At 40.8% G+C, this 21,829-nt stretch overlaps 1 protein-coding gene across 1 annotated transcript in view; it reads left to right on the top strand.

Annotated features, from left to right (window-relative positions):
• LOC121899138 (mitochondrial intermediate peptidase-like) overlaps positions 1 to 20,885 on the top strand; it is a 37,174-nt gene extending 16,289 nt beyond the window's left edge. Inside the window, exons 17-19 of the mRNA XM_042414770.1 lie at positions 2,823 to 2,944; positions 4,556 to 4,629; positions 20,121 to 20,885. Of these exons, the coding sequence (XP_042270704.1) occupies positions 2,823 to 2,944; positions 4,556 to 4,629; positions 20,121 to 20,221 (297 nt within the window). The 3' untranslated portion in view covers positions 20,222 to 20,885. The remainder of the gene's footprint in view (positions 1 to 2,822; positions 2,945 to 4,555; positions 4,630 to 20,120) is intronic.
• The last annotated feature ends 944 nt before the right edge of the window (positions 20,886 to 21,829 follow it).

Genomic DNA, 21,829 nt, shown 5'->3' with positions numbered 1-21,829 from the left:
CCACATGGTCACCCTTGAGCTGAAAATAATATTTGGAAATAAAAGGCAGAAAGCAAGGCATCGTGCTCGCTGTGTTGACATTTTTTAATATCTGCGATTCTTGGCTTGAATGCTTCAGGACCAAATGTTTGTTCCTCTTTTTAATGAGCAGAGTTTTTGAAGCACACTCAAGCATATATAATCCACATTCTCCTGTAAAAATGTGGAGTCGCACCAGGAACATAACACCACGAGTTGAGTTTTGAAAGAACAACAACCAAAAAAAAAAAAGTCTTTTATCTCACATTCAAGAGGAACTGAGTAAAAAGCCTACGCTGACTTTGTCTCCTTTGTATGTAAGGATCAAAAGGATATCTCGCCGACATGTGACCCACTTGCTCTCTCACAAAAGTCGACATTAATCATTTGATGTTGAGGCATAGAGGGATTGGAAACAAAGAGGAGCTTGAAAGTCTGAAAATCATTTTCGTGGCACGTTGTGACGAGTGTTTAAAGCGTCTTGTCAAAGACTCAGACAGCATACCAAACAGTTCTTCAATAGCTGCTCCAGCTTATTTGTTTCCGAAATATCAACAGTCGTAATTCCTTTGATATCGCATAAATCAAAGAGTCTTCAAATAAAAGGCTTTAGGTTAAACTAAAACAGCTTCGTGCTTTTTCTGTAGCTCTTTTTTTTTTTCCACTGTATCAAGTATTTTTCTTTATATGCATCAGAAGAATTTGTGGACAATTCTACACTTTCTTTTTCATGTGAATTAGACTTTAAAGGGCTAAAACAGATTTCTAATCCAGATGACCTAAGGCACTGTATCACTGCTGCGGTCAGCTGACAAAGCAAACCCAGTCAACTTCAGCTCGCCCGTGGTTTTCTGAGCCATGACTCCTCTCAGGAGTGCTATTTACTGTTATTAAAGTCACTACGGCCCAGAAGAGTCTCGTCAAGTCGACGCTCTGGAGCTTAAGTCTGTTTACGGCCGTGGGATCTCTCAGCTCAGATAAGACCACAGAGCTTTCTCCCGTTATGGTGAAGGTGACAGGCCCCCATTTCAGTCTCTGAACCAGCTGTTCAAAAGTTTGATACACTCTCAAAAATAAGAACAGTTGTAAAAAGATTTTATATCATAAAGTGGGATGTACTATGCACATTTACCAAAGTGTTTTTTTTGGGCAGGTATATCTTTTCATGATACTGTTTTTAGAGTCCACTCGTGGCTTTATAAACAACAAATTTAATGTTTTTTCTACTAGAATTATACCATAATAATTTTCAAGGGTCCATTTTGAACTTCTTGCTACCTTCTATCTCTGTATGTTATAATGAAAAGTGAAAATATAATTTCACTATAACATCCTGTCAGTAAAACCCAAAACTAATGAAAATTTGTTTAGACTTGACTCAATTAATTTTGATAGACTTGATCAATTTTTATAATGTCATTCATATTGTTTCTGAAAGTATTTAATGCCTTATAAAGTCTGTACTCAAATCTCCCTTGAAAATGATAAGCTAGATATTTCCCCTAGGAGTTGGTGGAGATCAAAAACAGAGCTAAAAGGAGTGTTAATATTGTACTTAAATGAATCAGGTGGCCAGAAACACGACTCCAAATGAATGCTAATGTTGCCCTGCTGGATGTGTAAATAAGCAACTGTTTTCTAACAGGGTCACCATAACAAAGTCATATGATGATAAAGTGATACGTCAAGTGTCCCAAAAATCAGATAACGCATGTTTTGATAAATGTGATCAGTACAAAATACAAATTTTTGTGATACAGCACAAAGATGAGTCAGTTTTATCACCAAGGACAATAAACTGTACCTGGCATTGGTACTAAAGCATGCAGGTAATCTGTGTAAACACAGTGCATATGTTGGATACGTTGTGAATGAGATCCTTTGATTCAGACAATGATTTCACTTGCTGTTGGAGTATAAATCATTAACATGTTATAAATTAAAGACTTCTTTTTTGTGAGGCGTCTGCAGTCTGTTATGGGTTTGTTGACTATGGCAGCTGCTGTCTTTTCTAACTGGCTGAATGTTTGAGTGTTTGCCAGCTGAATTCCCCCAGAGTCCCCGTTTGCAGAGATCATAAAAGAGCTCGTCTTTATAGATATGGAAAGGGGCCCCTCAGGCAACTACAGGGAGAATAGAAGGGAGGAGAAGGGGGCTTTCTACCATTTAGGAATTTCCATGTTTTGTCCTTTTTAAAGAAGGAGCTGGCAGGTTGTGATTTTATGTTTTGTTATATAATATAATGACATCAATAAAGACAATGAAAGCAGCTTCCTAAGATGAAAAGCAGTGTGTGTCTTTTCAAATGTTTAGATATCCACTTCAGTTTAGTTGCAGTGTCAAAACTGAACTGAACAACTGAAAGAAGGTTGAGACTTAAAATATCGAAGGTTTTGTTTGTTTCTCACTTTCAGCGTATGGAGATGTTGTCATGGTTGAGCTGTTGTTTTAGTCTCAGTTGTGGTCAACATCTACAGCTTTGCTTTGTGTCTATTACTAGAATAGTTAGCCGCAGTCATGGAACAACTTCTTTCAACAGGTTTTACAAGCAGAAACATTTAAGCCTTTTAAGGCTGAGATGTCCTCCCTCTGCCAAACTGCAGCCTCGCCACACACACAGTGTCAAAGGATAATTGCATGCTCTGTTTGTTTAGTGTGATTTCTTTATATCAAAGCCATAATTCTGCTGTCACTTATACATACAGTGAGTTTGTTCTGTCACATCCTACTGTAAGCTACCCTGTCTTCTCTCTCACATAATCATGTGATCATGTTGTGGTTTCATGTTTTGATTTCCTTTATAGGCGTGGCAGCTGAGATTCAGCCACCTGATTGGCTATGGGGCCAAGTACTACTCCTACCTCATGTCCCGAGCCGTGGCTTCAATGGTGTGGAAGCAGTGCTTCGTTCAGGATCCTTTAAATAGGTGAGACAGCTGAGACAATATTCCCTTAAAAAAAAAAAAAAAAAAAAAAAAAAAAAAAGTATGATCTTGATAATTTCTCTTCTGTACTTGTCAGTCAGACAATATCCTCAAGTTTTTACACAATACTCATTTTGAGCTTTGGTTGTCCAATGCTCTAATTTATGAGAGTTAACTGAGTCACTGGTTGAGTGAACTTTCTTTCTGTTTTGTTCTAATTCATAATAATCTTACGGGGTGTCCTGGTGTCTTAGTTGACTAAAGGACATCTGCGTGTTCATCCTACATCCTGGATACATGTTTTTAGCCTCTTTCCCATGTTGTATATCATCCTGCTCTCTGGCTCAGTCCCATTCTGACCCCTGTGCCCTCTCCCCTATACACTCCACCTCTGTTTTAGCATTTGCTTGGAGGGTTTCCCATTAGAGGATCTGTCCCAAATGAGCAAAGCCGGAGTTAAAGTGAACAACAAAACTGAGAGTCTGTGCTGGTGCTGACTTACAAAACTCCAAAACTCCTGAAATGAAGCACAGGTGGCAGAGAATGTAGGAAATGTGATACAAAAGTATTTTATTTAATTTGATGGAATAATAAACACATTTTCTTGCACTGATTTTTTTTTTTTGGTGGTAGATTTGGATAAAATCAGAGAATAGTGAAGTGAATAAAAAAAAATCGTATGATCTTCTGTTAGATGCTGGAGAGAGACACGATCTGATGCTGACACTTTTCAGATGATCATACTGAGGATTTAGTTTAATCAGTATGCCATTCATTTAGAATTTTATATAATTTGAATAGGTTTGATTGTAGAAATGACCAATGTTATTACTCATGATATCAAGTCAAAACAATGAAAGTCTTCAACAGTGGAATCGTGAGGACTTAAGGTTCATTCAGATTTGTTTTACACATCAGAAAAGTTGTTATTTACTCATTCAGCTCCTGTACTGTAACGTCTGTAGAGGCATGGAGTCTGAGTCACTTGTACTCTTGTGTTTATGGTGAGAGAGCTACACAAATGATGGAAAGGTACAGCAGAAACCTGTTTTGTGTTTGGAACGCTCAGCCAAATGCGTCCTGACAGGCCGCCTTCCCTGGATACTGTTTTAAGTCTGTTGCCTGACATTGAACATGACATTAATATAAAACTCACGCCGACTTGGCAGGTGTCTGCTGAAATTCACCAACACACACCAGCATCCACATTGCCAGACCCTCCTTTATCACAAGTGTTTGCCTCTGGACAAAGCACAAAGGCTTTGTTTGGAAAAACAAAGCATCTACCATCTTTTCTCTCAACTGGAGCCCTGCAGCGTTTTCCTTCTGCCTCTCTCGTCTTTCCTTTTTCTTTTCCTTCGCCATCTCTCTGTCTTCCCGTCTTCCCTTTCACTCTGAGATTGTTTTAGTTCCACCTGCAGTTGTCAGATCTCTCTTTCCTGTCACCTGTCTGTTGTGAACAGACAGCTCAGGAGACTTGGCCCTGGGCTCAAAGTGGCGGCGGCAGTGGTGGATGAGTTGACAGAATACAAGGAGAGAATACAGGTGTCTGTAATCTTATCTCTTTCTCTTCTGTGTCTGTCTTTCCCTTCCTCTCTCTCGCTTTCTCTTCAGGGAAATGGGTGAGCGTTACCGTCGGGAGATGCTGGCCCATGGAGGAGCCAAGGAGCCCATGCTGATGGTGGAAGGTAACTCACCACATTCACTGATAAAAGTCAGTGACGCACTTTACTATATTCCTGCTTTGTCTCAAAATATTTGGGTTTCAACAGACTTAGGAATTGCACCTTTAGGCCTCAGATGTTTTAAGATCCTCCAGAGTTCATCTCCAGGTTTCCTTCACTTTAGGAATTAAGATGTCAGTCCATTAGCTTCCAGTAGCACCAGTGAAATAGGCTGTGTGTAATTACTGAAATGCAATGCTGTTGAATTTGTTTCAACACGCTGGACAGCCTGGAGGGTCAACTTCTGTTGGATTTTTGGTGTGTTTTGGGTAGTTTGAGTATGAAGAAGAGAAAAAATACATCCTGAAAAAAAACACATAGATTCCTAGTTACAGTTTGTGTTTGTGTGGAAAAATTTGATCATGAAAGTGATTGTGTGTATTGTTTGTGTACCAGTACTTTGATATGGTACCACTTTTACATGTTGAGGTTCCTTTTTTTTTTGATCAAATTTATATTCCGTTTCCTACATCCCTTGAACATGCACACTGTGAAGGTGCAGCAAGACAATATCAAATATTCACATATCAACATATTAATTGTGTCATGTCCCCACATCCCACAACTCACAGCTGTTGCTTCAACCCCATTCCCACTGTGGCAATGTCATAACCACTTTACCCTACGCACCCCATAACCTCATAACCCCCACCCTATAACCTCAAACTAAAATAAAAAAATATCAAAAAGATTATATATAAGAAGTTAAACACAGTTGTAATAATATAAAATGTCTTCATAGGAGAAGTTATAATTGTTGACAAATACTGTGCATCAATAAACATTTAAAATGTCTTTATATCTGGTTATAACTACATTATAATGCATTATAATCTATTTATTAGATGTATACAGTTTATAAGTAAATAGGGGAACTTAAAAGGCTTAAAGGCTTAAATGACATTATCTGTAATTATTATTTTGCAGAAGAGATTTCTTCAAGTTCCACACATTGATGGCATATTGTTTAGTTTATTGTTTATACATTCCTTTTGTTAATATTTCCATACAAATGAAAATATATACATATTTTTGCCCTTATTTGAGAGTGACAATTGAGGTACAGACAGGATATGTAGGGAGAGAGAAGGGGATGGCATGCAATGATCTCAATAATTTGGTAGAAATAGATATTTCTTAGTAAATAAGATCCACAGTGTTTCTTCATTTCCATGGCAGTCTTTTAACTTCACCTGTAAATGTTTTGTTGAAGACCACCTGAGGGGAAAGTTTACTGAGTTTGTCATCAGACAGAAGCAGCTGTGAGTCCATTAGTCAGCTCCTTGTTGTCTCAGACATTTACAGCTGCAGCTGCTGTGGTTTGGCCTGCGCTCCTCTGCTCTGTGCTCTGCTGTGCTGTGCTGCGCTGTGCTAGAGCCTCCACAATGGCATATATTTACCAGTTTAACAAACCTCCCAAGTTTTCTTATCTTTGTTGACAGGAGCTTTGTCAACCCAGAGACACGGCCAGTCCTTCTGTGGTAGGCTGGTGTGTTTACGTAGAAATTGTTGAGTCAACTCCCTCTTTGGCAACCAGACGCAAATCATGGCAGACAAAGCCTTTGCCAAGTTCAGTTATTTGACCTCCTTTAAAAAGAAAATCTTAACTAAATGGCATTATGCGTTATGTCGCATGTCTGTGCGTAGACACAATTAGACAAAAGACAGAAATGGTTGATTTTGGGTTTGAGCACTTGCTGACTTTGCAGGGCTGAAAACACAGACTTGCACATTCCACTGTGCATTTAACTACTTCAGACCAAATAGATTTTTCGGTTATAAAATGAGACCTAGAAATAATGTTTTTGTGGAAACCATCAGGACACACTGACTGGCTCTGACATGTGTTTTGGTTTTTGTCTCAGTGTGTAAACGTCAAACTGTAGTTAATCAGGTTATGTCAGGAGCTGTAGTTTATCTTTATGCAACCCTGACAGGCACAAAACTACTTCCTCCTGTTGCCCTCTTCTCTCCGCTCCCCTTCATCCTCCCATCACTTCCTCCTCTCTCGCCCTCCCCTCCTTGAGCAGTCACTGTGGCATGTCTGGACAGGACAACAGAAGAGAAGGTGAGAGGAGAGAGAGAGCGCAGTAATATCAGGTGACATTTGGGAGTGTACTGTAATTCTCTCCCTCAGGGTCACCTCCTCCTCCCTCTTCCATCGGATTGTCCCTCTGACAGCTCCAACCAGGGCTGCGCCCAGCCTCTGAAATTACAACCAGCAACAGATCAGATCCTTGTTATTAGATCTACTGTCCAATTAACTGTTGTTGAACTGACAATATTTGCTTTTATGGGTCCCTTTGAAGTGAATGCTACTCTAATTATAGGCTCACGCCCTGTGTGCAGAATCGTTATCAGGGTCATATTGATCCCTCTGGCTTTTTTCCCAGCCATAAGTCATTGTACAAGCCTCAAGACTGTAAACATGTCTACATTGGGAATAATACTTAGCCAAAACCATCTCATGTCAACACCGATAAATGCAGATCAAATTAAAAGAGCTTTGAAACTGCTACATTTTAGTTCCAGTCTCACATTTTTGGCAATGTCCCTAAATATAGTTTTCAGTCCAGTTTCATTCTGTGCACCTGTATTTCTTTCTCCTTTTATCATAATAAAATCCGTTCCATGTCTGGAGAAATGCTCAAACCAAAGTAAAATGTCCCCATATTTTGAAACGAAAATCATCCAGCCGCCTCACCATTTTGATGGCTACATCATGTCCTCATAATTCACCTCAACATCATGAAAGCCCAAGTCAGAGTTATAAAACTACATCGGTGCATGTGCTGAAACATTTAGCTTTTCACTATTGTTCGCTGCAGGGTTGAGAAGTTCATTGCAACCATCTTGAATTCCTACCGGGGAATGGAAAAGTAAGTCATTGAGGAGAATAAGAAGGGGCCTTTTTATATCAATGGCAGTATTTAGGCCAGAAGAGAGCAGAAGACTGGAAGAAGGATCCACATAATCCTTTCAAACAAACACCCTTGTAAATGGAGGTGTGTAACATTTCCCTGCTGTCCCCTTCAGCAAGGTGGTTGAGGGGGCAGAAGGGCATGCCGGGAACCAAAGCAGGCCCAGTAAGGCTAATCAAAGGCCAGACTCTTTATCTGCATGGCTCCCTGCCCGCTACTGGTGGTTTCCCAGGAAAAAGACGGTGTTGAAATGTAAACCTGGGCATTAAATCCAACGCAGCAGCATCGGGACAGAGTGAGCGAGTCGGGGAAAAAGTGAGAGCAAGAGGGAAGAAAAGGGAGAGAAAGGTGATCGACTGACTGAACTGAACCTCGGCTCCCTCTACAGAGAGGGCTTTCATGGACCAGGCTGTTCCCATAGCCGCGGCCGCTGAGCACAGAAAATGGATCTACTTGGGCTTGGTAGCCGTGTCCCAGGACCCTGCTAGTGCTTTGTGCAGAGGCAGCTTGACTCTAAACCCCAAGAGCATGGTGGTCTGTACAGTCCCACAGCACATCTGTGACAATGATATATAGCTCTGTCTGAAGAGGGGATGATTATGGAATTTGAGTGAAACTTGACAGCTAAGATGTGAAGCTTCGAAACACATAATTTACAGCCCTTCATTAAGAGAAGACATGATTTGTGACGAAAATTACCTTACAGCGCAAGTACAGAGAGAAGTGTCATATTCTTGATTTACTGAGATTTGCCTTTTGATGACCACAGTGCTGTGAAAAAAAGGAACGAAAGTCCTAATAACTTAAAGAAATACCGCTCCAGGCATTCATGGCAATTTGTTATCGCTTTTGCTGTGTGGCAATTAGAGAGCTGATGATTTTAAAATAGAAGTGTTGCAAAAGGAGATGCATTAACAAGACTCTACAGCCTCGCTAGCAGCTTTGTGAGGCTTTATAGAGCTTTGAGCTAAATCACAGACCGTGAACACAAATCTGTTCCTGCATTTTAATACAGATTAATTTTATGCAGGTTTCGATGTGGAAGTTTTTCTCACAGTGAGTGGTTGGGTTACTGTATTTTATAGGGTTTATCTTCAACAAAATTGCAGGTTTTTCTTCGTTTTTTTTCTTTTGTGAAGGCACTTAGTCAACAAAGAGCCTCCCAGTGCAATATTTGTCGTCACCCTTGTCTTGCTTGCTTTCTGGGCCTGTCTTTAAGTGTGGTTTGCAGAAAAAGCTTCCTGAACTTCAAAGGCATAATTACAGAGGCAGTGAGCCCATGATTTGCCTGCAGGTTTAACAGAGGTAACTGCTTTTCACACCTTGACATGTTTCGAATGGTTATGAGCAGCAGCTAAACGGCTACTGGAGCAGCCAGAAATGTCTTTTGAAATGTGCAATTATGAATTTAAAGAACTCTTCTGACTTAAGTGAGTTCTGTGTGCATGTCGGTGTATGAATATTGTTTCACACACATACAGGGAATATGATGCTGTAGAAGCAGTGAGGCTTGGGCTCAAGTTACTGCATGCTGCAGTTTGTTCACATTTTAAATGTACTGGCATACTGCTGCTTCCTTCAAGTAAGCAAGCGGATGTAATTGGCCTATAAAAGAAACCAATTAAATCATGAAAGAACAGAAAAAAGCCAAGCCCAGTGGATTGGGATCAATAGCTCTTATAAAACAGCCACTTTAAGCTGAGCCCTCTGATGGGTCAAAGACACTTTCCACCAGTGGTGATTAGTGCTGTAATAGCAGAATACATGTAAGGACAGGTAAAATACATTGAGCCATATAGCAATTTACAGACTTTTTGTGGAAAAGCTGTACAACTCAAGAGGTCTTTGTTTAGTCAGAATATGCATATTTAAGTAATAATCAGAATATTTAAATTATTAAGAACTATATTATTTATGAGTTCTTACAAGAATGTAGGCCATCAGAAAGTTTACTCACAATTTTTTTATCTGTGACAACAAAACTCTTTCTAGGCGGTAACTCAGATGTTTGATAGATTCAATCCATAGCTGCGGGCTGCGCAGCAATTTCGAAGCTATTCTTTAAAATTTTTGTCCCCAGGGCTTTCATTATCAAGGGCTCAGAGCTGTTAGCCAGCCACATAGGTCTTCATTTGACCGATACCCATCTCCCACCACCCTTTAAGTAAATAAACAAGTCATCCTGTGCATGCTGTGCAAGCAAGTTTACGTCAGAGATTTAATTTAAACTTGTAAATGCAACTCAGATAGGTGAAAACAGATTTTACTATTCACTTGGATTCACATGTTTAGTAATTTTATGAATGGAGCTGGTGATTATAGAGCAAAGGCCAAGAGCCTTATTTAAGTGCACTGTCCATTTAAAGTGGGTTTCAGTCTCTCAGTAAGAACCTCTCCGTTGTGTTTAGAGAAAATTACTATTACAGACACGACAAGGCAGTTGTAGTTGAGCTAAAGAAGAGGCTCTGTGATTTGAATGTTCCCACACCAGCTTGGAACATTTGGGCCTCAACAAGTATTCCTGAAGTGCTCTTGAGCAATGTACTCAACTGCCAATTACTCCAGTACTTCAATGGCCAAAATGTGTCTAACTGCAAAGCAGTGTTTTGCTTAAAATGCATTCACCTGCACACATTAAAAGTGTAGTTTTTAAGAGAGATCCACAGTTGTTTTAAATACTTTGGTCGTTATGTGTCTTTTAACACTTTGTTTTACCCAAATTCTGTCGGCCATGTAGCGGCAAATGCTGCAGGTCCTGAGATGAGGGGCACATGCGTGAGTGCTGACCCTAGGTTCCTAGCATACCTGTTTGTTTGTCTACTTTGTTTCAAAGTCTGTATCAAGTTTTTATATGTAACAATTCCACACCTGGCAATCATGTTTGACAACATGTTGATCAAGCCCATAGCAGCGATCTGGACTCTGATGATCATCTGTGACATTGTAAGCGCGTTTGGAATAGAACCACACAATCTGTGGTACAATGGACTACACATGCCCATGTTTCCTGCTTACACTATGGAGGATTTGCTAAGTGTCCGACATACAAGACTCCTCCAAAACTTCTCTTTAGCTCTCCTGAAATTATCTGCTCCGCACATCGATCAGCCCGTACTAAAATCCAAAGGAGTAAGAAAAAGAGAGGAGCCAGAGGGGGGATTCGGAATCAACTCAAACGGAGGGGAAATCGATTCCCTTTCCCAACAATAACTCTATCCAACATTAGCTCACTACAGAATGAAATGCACAAACTTGCTGTACTTGTCAAACATGACAGGGATTTCAACAGGACCAACCTGATTTCCTTTCCTGAAGCATGGTTGACTAAGGATGTGAACAACATGAATACAATTCTGTATCAGTGCTTTGGTAATTTGGACAGCACTTTTGTGCCTAGCTTGTGCCCTTGTCTAGGACGGTCAGATGATAATGTTATCCACCTCTTACCAAAGTATCATCAGTTACTAAAGAGGGCTAAACTCGCTGTCCAGCATATACAGGCCTGGACAAATGACTCACTGGAAGAGCTGAGGGGCTGCTTTGAGGCTAGTGAGAGGGGCTTATTTCTCAATGACTAGGACTGCCTAAACAAGTATGAACTACTAAATGACACCATTACCAGCTATGTAAACTTTTGAGTCAACTCTGTAATTAAAGCAAAGGAAGCCAGAATCTACCCTAACAATAAACAATGGGTTAACAAGGAACTGAAACATCACCTTAACCTGAAGAAAAAAGCCTTCCTGCAAGGTGACTCTCAAAAAAGAAAGGGCTAAACAAGGAGATAGGACTCAATATCAAAAAAGCACAGACTGACTCTAAGGGCAAGGTTTAGGAGAAACTGAGAACTGGTAATGTAAGAGATGCCTGGAGGGGATTGAACAAAATGATCAGCAGGCAGTAGAAATCAGCCCCTTAGTGTGATGACCTCCTCAGTCTCTCAAACAATCTTAAATTATTTTATTACAGATTTGATAAACAGGACTTCAGTGATGAGTGTTTCAAGGGGTCAACCCCTGCAAGGCTCCTGGCCTAGATGAACTCAAGGGGAGGGTTCAAAAGGAATGTGCAGCCCAAGTGGGACTTATTTTCACCCAACTGTTCCAAATATTTCTCAACTCAGGCCTGGAAGACAGCGACCATCATCCCTATACCAAATACACTTCATGCCAAATCTCTTAATGACTTCAGACCCATCATTCTCACACCTCCACTTAGCAAATGTATGGAGTGTCTAATGTGTAAAGAACTCTCATCTCAAACAGCTGAGTTTATGGACCCAATGCAATTTGCCTATCAAGCTAATTGAGGTGTTGAAGATGCTGCACTCACTCTCTTGGATAAAGTGCACTGTCATCTAGACAAAGCCAACACTCATGTCCATATTCTTTTTATTAACTTTAGCGCCTATGTGACCTGAACATCAGTAGTAGTCTGGTCCTTTGGGTCAGGGAATTTCTGAGAGAACGACCCCAGTGCATCTGCATCAACAACATCCTTTCTGACCGCCTTGTCCTGAATACAGATGTCCCTCAGGGATGTGTACTATCTCCCCTGTTGTTCTCACTATACACAAATGAAGTGCAGTGTAACAGCAGTGACCTCTCCCTTATAAAGTACAGTGCATACGGAAGGTTTTCAGACCCTTTCAAGTTTTCCACATTTTGTTTTGTTTCAGACTCATCTTAAAGGACCAGTGTGGCATCTTGCGGTGAGGTTGCAGATTGCAACCAAATGAATACACTTCCCCTCACTCTCCCCTTCCAAGTGTGTAGGAGAACCTATGGTGGCCGCAAAACTTGCAAAAAACGTGAAAGGCCCTACCAAGAGCCAGTGTTTGGCTTGTCCATTCTGGGCTAATGTAGAAACATGGCGGAGCAACATAATTACGAAAGGCACACACCTGTCCATGTAAGGTCTCACAGTTGATGGTGTATGTCAGAGTGAAAAGCAAGCCATGAAGTTGAGAGAATTGTTCGTAGACCTGCAAGACAGGATTGTTTCAAGGCACAGATCTGGGGAAGGATACAAGAAAATTTCTGCAGCATTGAAAGTGCCCAAGAGCATGGTAGACTCCACCATTCTCAAATGGAAGAAATTTGGAACTACCAACAGTCTTCCTAGATCTGGCAGCCCAGCCTAACTGAGTAATCGGGGACAAAGGGCCTTGGTCAGACAGGTAACCAAGGTCAGTGGTCAATTTGAATGAGATCCGGAGTTTCTTTGTGGAGATGGGTGAACCTTACACAAGGACAACCATCCGTGCAGCACTCCACCAATCAGGCCTTTATGGTAGAGTGGCCAGATGGAAGCCATTCCTCACTAAAAGGCACTCTGGTCTGATTAAATGAAAATTGAACTATTTGGCCACAATTCCAAACAGCATTTGTGAAGGAAACCAGGCACTGAGCATCACCTCATGCATACCATCCCTACAGTCAAACATGGTGGTGCTGTGCAGCTGTTTCTCTGTGACAGGGACTGGGAGACTAGTCAGGATAGAGGAAAAGATGGATGCAGAAAAATATACAGCAGTCCTGAGTGAAAACCTTCTCTACAGTGCTCAGGACCTCAGGCAGGGGTGAAGGTTTACATATCAACAAGACGACGACTTGAAGCATACTACCAAGAAAACACAGGAGTGGCTTTGTGAAAGCTCTGTGAAAGTCCTGGAGTGGCCCAGCCAGAGTCCAGACCTGAACCAAATAGAGCATCTCGGAAGAGATCTGAAAATGGCTGTGCACCAACGCTCTGCGAGAAACTTCCAAAAGGAAGGTGTGCCAAGCTTGTAGGATCATTTCCAAGACTTGAGGCTGTCATTGCTGCCAAATGTGCTTTAACCAAGTACTAAGTGAAGGGTCTGAATACTTATGTAAATATTGTGTGTAGATTGATGAGGAAACAATCAGTTGAATCAATTTTAAGATGAGTCTGAAACATAATAAAATGTGGAAAACTTGAAAGGGTCTGAAAACTTTCCGTACGCACTGTATAGGGATGATATGGCCCTGGTCGCCTACCAACAGGATATGAACAGGGCCTTCTACCACCAGTACATAAACAGCCTTGCCTCCTGGTTTGGAATCAGCCTCTTAGACCTTAATGTCACCTAGACCAAGGAGCTGTGTCTAGAAGACAATAGGAGAGCGGGCAGCGCAGGTCCTACCTACAAGTCAATCAGTATAAATGACCAGGAAGTGGAGCAGGTCACTCAATTCAAATATCTGGAAACGGTAATAGACAATAAACTCACCTTTCAGGACAATGTTGACTACCACTACAAGAAAGTAAGACAGCGCTTTGCTCTTCTCAGGAAACTGAGGAGCTTTAACACCAGCCAGCACACCCTGTCCATGGTCTACAGGTCACTAACTGAGAGTGTTCTCACATTTAACATTGTCTCATGGCATGGAAACCTCTCAGTAAAACAAAAGAACAAAATGATACAGGTTGTCAAACAGGCCAGCAAGATCATTGGAGACAAACAAATTCCAACTCCAGGACAACCAAAAAGGCAACCCAGATCTACAATGACCCCACCCATCCTCTCCACTCAGCATTTCAGTTGCTACCATCAAACCGCAGACTTGAAGTCCCAATGGCCAGGAAGAACAAGAAATCCTTTATTCCATCAGCTGTGACCATCCTCAGTAAGAGCCTGTTTAAATAGGTCCACAATCCACCCACACACTCGCACACAATTTTTTATTTATTTATTTTTATTACCCTTTCACCTAAGCCCCCTCCTTTTTTAAGGCCGCTCTTTAGGGCAACCAACATCACCTATTTTAATGTACATTTATTTATTTATTTATTAAGTACTGCTGTGTATTATGCATTGTTGTGATGGTTATGATAGCCTCACATGCCATTGGAAACACAATCCCCTCATCACTTTTATTACAGCCACTTGCCACTTAGTCACTTTAAGATTCCACCTCATCTAAATGTATAATTATTGTGTATTGTTGTGTATGTTGTGCATTGTCTCATATGCCAGTGCCCAAGACCAATTTCCATTTTATGTAAATTTAATGGACAATAAAGTAATCTGAATCTGAATCTGAATCTGACTGTAATGGGTAGAAGCCTGGTTCCTCAATGTTTGTGTCATTGCCATTATGAATGGAAATGGAAACTCTTTAATACAAGATGACTCACACGGTAAAGCCTCTGTCCTAAAGCTCTCCCAACAATGGACACAAAGCCAATATTATGTTTGGCTCTGGTTTTTCCTGTGTGTGTAGCCAAGAGTGAGTGTACAGTTTTGCCCGCTGTAACACTGTCAAGCATACAGGGAGACTCATACAGTATCTGTACTGCCAAGGTGCTGCTGTTGTAAACCATAAATGGCTGGCCTTTTTGAATGTGTGGAGAAGGTCGTACTTGTCCTGGTCTTCAGTGAGGTGCTTCTGTGTTTACCGTCAAGCTCAGTTTGGATCAGCTCACCCAAATTACAAAAAACACATCATTGTCTATAGTTTTCACTGGATCTACTTTCACCAAAGAAATGGTCTTGAAGAAAATTAAAAAAGTGACACAATGAGTTCCAGACTAACAGGGAGACTGTTTCTGAAAAGATTACTGATTATTTTTAAGTTTTCAATGCTATGAGCAGCACAAACAAAATTCTATTCACCTCCATTGTGGAGGCAGAACTTTCAGAGGCGGATATCACAAAACCTGGACACTGAAAACCAAAGCCGTCTCCATTGCTTGATACCACAAGGGATATAGTTAAAAAAATACATCAAGATGACACAAAACTCTGAATCTTTGCTAGAACAAATGGGCTTAATTAGCATATGTTGGCATCTAATACCCACAGCAAGTGTCTAGCTTGCCTGAACATACAGGACATTTCTAACAACAAGAAACTTAATGCCGCCCCCCCCCCGGCTTGAATTATGGGTAATGTAGTCCTTTATACAATATGGGTCATTTAAACTTATTGTGCATTCTGCTACCATTACTTACTGCTTAATTAGTAATGGTGTCATTAAATGACAATGAAGCACTGTACATGGTGTTTTACTTTTAAAGGGCCTATAATCAATATTTTTATGTTAACAATGGATCACATGACTACTTGTAGGTAAAAGGGGTTGCTCGTAGTGACAAACCCACCAAGAATTATCACTCCACTTTGTAGCTCCCTTTAGCTTTAGCTTTATAGCATCTTTCAGCTCATTGTTTTGGTTTTCTGGCCCCCAACTTTACTGTTTTGATTCACTGTCACCGCTCTATATAGCACCGTTTTTGGCCCCAACAGGCAACTGTTAGTACTGTACAGCCCAGCACCAAATAGCAAACACACAACGTTTGCAATTTTGCATTTGCATGTGAACTTATAGCATTTAGCACCTAAAAAGCCTTTCCCTCAGGAGTTGGTGGAAACCAAAACTGGAGCTAAAAGGAGAGTTAGTATTGGATTTTCCTTTGGCAACTTGGCCAGAAACGATGGTGAATAATTACTGATGTACATTAATGTCAGTGCTGTGTTTCTTCTGGTCCTAGTGGTCAGAAAAAAGTTAATGCTGCTTTAACTAAGTAGATTTCCATGAATTACTTGTACATATTACCAATAATTATTTTCACTTAAACATGTATGACATTAATCTCACAGGGATAAGGGTTTTTTTTTGTAATTTGGGTTAGCCGATCCTTTAAATGCAAATGAAAAATGTGTCTGATACAGTCAAAGAATCAAGTGTTACTTTTGTAAAGTGGTGGCAGGTTCATAGTTTACTTCTCCACAGACTGCACAGCTCAGCCATGTACTTGTGTGGTGCAGTAATTCAAAAGCAGAGCATCCATTTTTCTCCTCAGGCCTGTCTGCTTCAGTGCTTAGCTCTTTACAGTGTGCTGATTGTACTCTGCTTGTCTGTTTAGTCTCTCTCAGCTCCACCTCCTCGTGTGTATCTATAAAAGCAGTTTCTCAGATCAGATACTCTACCACAGTGTTGTTGTGACTTTGAGGTTATCTTTGCATTCCTCTCAAACTCTCCCAGGGATTTGGGTTGAGAAAAGACTCACATCTCACTGCTCATTGTTGAATCTTTCCTCATCTACCGTTGGACGCTGTGTGAGACCCAGGTGCTGACACCCCGAGCTGTTGGTGATGAGAAGCCAGCGTGGGTGCTATTGTTTACCTGACTAACCTCATTCATGATCACACCTCCCTTTATATCTCAGTTCCTGGGACTTTTGGTGTCACTGTTTTCTTCCTCCTCTCCCCTCTCTCTCTCTATCTGCCTCTCATCACTCTTGTCATGTTAACATTGCTCGTTTAACACACTAACTTGTGGCAGCTGAGGCTCCAGACATCAGATCCCCCTGTGGATACACAGTCAGGAAATTACATCTGTTAGAGAAAGTGCTGGTGACGCAGCAGACGGTGTACAAAGAGTTTAAATCAGCAGCAGAGCCCAGTCAAGTCAAGAAAACAAGTGTAGTGTCAAGGGCATGTGTGCAGCCGTGTTTCTTTATTATTTTGGTGCAGAGGAGAGGTGTAGTAGTGTGTAGAGCGTGTGTAGAGCTTCATGGATGTTGTTCTACGATTGACCTCTGACCTCTGTGCAGCACAAGTGGGTGATATCACAGTAAAATACATTTTCTGGGAAACAAACTGGTTGAATTATGTTTTTGGCTCTTGTAGTCAATGTAATACCTGACAAGTTAAGGTACTTTATTACATACTAAAATCCATTATCGTCATAAAGAAGTCCTGCTTATTGAGTATCATCATAGCCTTTAGTGTAATTCAACCAGATGTATTAAAAAGATAGAAACCGTGATATAAAGAAAATGGTCAAATATGTAGATAAATTGATATCGTGTGACGGTTACATTGTCATTTTGGGCAAATCAACTGTGTGGGGTAACACAGAGTGACCCAAAAGAAGATATTCATACAATGATCAGTAAAGTATCTTATTGTCGTGTAATTTGACCTCTTAAACTTTCATTCCTAAGGAAGAGTTAAATCTTGATGTCTCGATATAAATATTTGTTGTTTTTGCTTTTTTTACATGTTAATTTGTTGAGATGGAGGTTCTGAGGCTAACCTGACGCACCAGATGGTTCATTACACAGAACCATCTGTCCATCACTGTCTATCATGTCTTACCTCGTGAGGCAGCTAGATTCGTGACGCTGATTGGTCTGGACCACCAGTGGTTTGGACACAAGCGCGTAATTTGAAGCCTGACAAGATGGATTCTCATGTGATCTTGTGATGTCATGATCTCACGAATCCAGCTCCTCGCAAGGTAATCCTGAAGCTACAATAGAACAAACAAAATTGCGAGTGATAACTTGGCATTCCAGCGTTTGTCGCAGATATCAGCCATTAGTGTATATAAATGGAAAACAAGTTAGTTAAATAACATATGTATAAAAATGCACAACTGGAAAACAAGCTAACTAACTGAATTCAGCTTTAAGTGTGTTTAAAAAAAACTTTTAGAAATAGCAGCGTCTCCGCTAAATGTGTCACAAAAATACACAATAACACATCACATTCTATTTAATGCGTTATTACATTTTATTGTAACATTAAAGTGACACTTTTCCCCAATACTCAAAGTTTCTACTAGTATAGTAGCTAGCATTTATCAAAATGTAAAACAATCTGCATATTAGCATGATAGCATTTAGCTCAAGGGCCACTGTGACTAGGCACAGCCTCACAGAGCTGAGAGCATGGCTCTAGAGTGCTAGTCTTGTTTTTAAACAATAACTTGATATTCATTCTTTAAAAATGAATAGACTGAGATGTAGGAATATTGGGCTGAATGTGGCCCTTTCTTTGCCTCAGACAGCATAACGTCATCTTGGAATGAAATTCAATACTTGAGCGCTTTTTTGTTACTATTCTGTAAATTGTATTACATTACAATTCCAGCTCAGTGAGGAGGGTGATGAACTGCAACTCGATAAGCTGGCCTCAATATCTTTGGTATTAACGCCTATTAATGCAGCTTAAGCTGTTCATAGCGTTTCGCTCTCCACTTTAAAGGGGTCATCAAATGCCATCGATGTCAACAGTGGCCACAGCAGAAAACATCATGCAGCTCTTTAATTAGGGCTATCATTTATGGTTGGAAACCATCGCTTTCATGTGGCTGCCTTGTTCCCAGGGATTCGTGGGCCTTGCGGTTGCAGCGTGTGAGGGACCCTTGTATGTTGGTATCATCTTGTAGCCAAGGGGCAGGGTGCAACTGGTGGGTAAGAGGAGATGATAATCCCTTCTCTGGTGCTCTCATGCAAGGCGATTCATTGCAGGCCAGGCCAAACCTGCACTCAGTTTCTACCTGCTGAGCCAGTTTCTGGATGGCAGCTCCTCCAACATAGACTCACCAGTGTGTGTGGGTGGATATGTGTTTGTGTGTGTGCGTGTGTATGTGTGACTGTCCATATCTTGCTGTGTCTCTGCATACACTCATTTCACTGTGTGAAACTCTTTGCGTCTCCATTCATGCGTGCCTGTACAGACATGCTTGTGTGTTTGAGTGTGTGTGTGTGTGTGTGTGTGTGTGTGTGTGTGCGTTGGAGGTGACCCATGTAGGAAAGAGGGGGAGGGGTAGAGTGCCTATTTACATTGGCAGCTACACAAGGGGAAATGAACTGACTTCAAAGCGGGCGTACAGCTGAATTGTAAAGGGAGCGAGGGAGTCCTCCACGCATGAGCTGGCATACAGGCTCTCAAAACACAGACAGACATTCCCAGGGCTTGCTCACAGCAGCTCGTCGGCTGTACAGTCATATTTTGCTGTACGACACTACGGTCTGGTTTAATGACAGTGTGTGTGTGAGCTCAGTATCACCCCTATAAAACACTGTTAAAATGTTCAGTATACCTTTGTGTTTTGTTAAAGGCAGAAGCAAGATTCACAGAACTTTACAGCTTTGTTTTATTGCTTGCAGTCAGTTGGATCTGTGAGCTTCTCTGCTTATTTTTAACTTAATTTCAGTATTGGGTATAAGTGTAGTTTGGAAAAACAAAAAGTGCTGCTCATTGTCTTTAATGGTTCAACATTTTATATGAAGTTTTGTTGTGCAAATTCATCTTTTACTTTAAAAGACATCAGGCGCCACTTTGCACACAATATACACATTGAATTACAAAATATCAGCAATTCAAACATTAAAATGAAAAAATCTCTAAAATAAGGTGTGCCAGTCTGCATGACATTGCAGGGGGATTAGAAGTAGAGCAAAAGTCTCAGGAGCACGAGCCTGTTTCCATGAACTTAATTGGATTTTAGCTTAACTTTGGGATAAAAATAGCTCTTGGTTTAAAGGATTTCTCAAAAATGTTCCTATCAGCCCCTTTTGCCTCAGAATCCTTGCTTTTGTAAAGCCACTGTAGTGACCTAAGTTTCTGGCAATGCACTTTGAGATGAGACAGAGAGTTATGGAAAATACAAAACCAGCTCATCCCAGTGCCCTGCCAGAGCTATTTTCCTTGCACAGACAGATGTGCAGCCCAAACACACATCCTAAAAACCCTGATGTGTTCTTGTGTGACAGGGATGCTGCAGAGACGGCCCACCATTGAGGACTTTGTGGACGCGCTGGTGTCTGAGCTCAACCCAGACTTTGAGACCTTCATCATGGACTCTGAAAGCTGAGAGAGAGTTTTTGGCAGCATGAAAACGGACTTCAACCCTTACGAGGGAAAGAGAAAGCACTAATGATACACGCAGAGGCAGAGCCAGGGGAGGTGAAACACAGGATGCACACTCATCATCATGAAGCATTTTTACTTTGTCTGTAATTTAATTGTTAGCTTTTTATATGTTGTTGGCCTGTATTAAAGTCACATTGACTTATTTTGATATATTAGGCTAAATCTGCTGTCACAATTAAAAACTTGCTATCAACCCTGAAAACTCCTGATTATCTGTAAATGTAGATTTGTGGGGAATATGATGAGTTCTGTCCCATTCACAGTCATCATGCCAACATCTGGACTCCACTTTGTCATCATTAGAGGTTTTACCACAGATATAAAGGTATCCTGTGCCAGGCTACAATTTTGAGTTTGTACATATGTTTCTTCACTTTCTTCAGCACCCACTTTGACAAAAATGAACAATAGTGAAATGCTGTTTATGTTTTTTGCCATGTAAGTTCAACATAGGATACGCTTCTATTCAATTAGTAGACAGAATATAAATATGCCTTTATTCTCATTAATTCCACACCCAGTGTACCCTTGTTAACTATCAGTTTTCAGCTCACATGCTAGCAGAACATTGTTTTTTCCTGATTAAATCAGCATGAGGAAGAATACTTAATCTTTTCTTCCTGTCATGTGGTCATTGTTTAGGCTTTCAATTAATACCGCTCCATCTGTTTTGTCTGTCAGGAGTTTTTGGGGGGAAGGAGGAGGAGGAGGAGTAGGAGTAGTAGTAGTAGAAGGAGGAGGAGGATTTGGTGCATTGGAGATCAGAGAGAGAAATACAGCACTTTGTGTTATGAACTTAAAGTTTTCAGAAAGTTCTGGTCAATTCTGATCTATATTGCGTAATCCATTGCTGTTTCATCATAGTTTATACATATAAACCTTTCACAAAGCCATAAAATGTGTATTTTGATCTAGGGCTGTGGCCTCAGTCATAAACAGACCAATGTTTGCACATTATTTGGCTAGTGAGCTATATTCACATGCCTGTATTCCTGCTGTGGGAGAAAATGCAGGAATATTCTCTGGAAATCACTGCAAGGAATCAGCAGTTTTCTAGTCACTGAAGTGGATGTAGATTGAGAATGTTGCACACAAAAATGCACCTATAAGATTGTGTTACTCCTCATGGTGTCAAAGCTGTTCAATCTTCACAGTAAAGTAGGGCCTGTGGTAGTTTTTAACATATATTACAGTCCGCCAGACAAAGCATCTGTTTGCATCTGTTTCGACAGATTCAGACGGTAATTATCAGCTGAGTTGGGACTGCAGCTGCTCCCTGCAACAATGTCCTTGCTTGCCTCGCATGGATATGAGACCCGAGGCAGGCGGCGAGGAGCAGCTTCACACGGTTATTGAAGGTGTGAACACGCCATGAGAGAGACTTAGCGAGCTGGGTGGCTCGAACCACACAGAGGCTGCATCACAGAAGATTGGCTGATTGTCATTTCCATTGTTTTTAATCTCTGTGATCTATTTTCAGCTGAACCTTAGGCAGATTATATCAGCATAGACTCTGCGACTGTGCTTCAGTTAGATTTTGAAACAATGT

Source organism: Thunnus maccoyii, chromosome 6 (assembly GCF_910596095.1).
Source record: "Thunnus maccoyii chromosome 6, fThuMac1.1, whole genome shotgun sequence".
NCBI classification, from domain to species: Eukaryota; Metazoa; Chordata; class Actinopteri; order Scombriformes; family Scombridae; genus Thunnus; species Thunnus maccoyii.
Note: the sequence above shows the minus strand (reverse complement) of the source record. Positions and strands in the feature narration are given on the sequence as shown.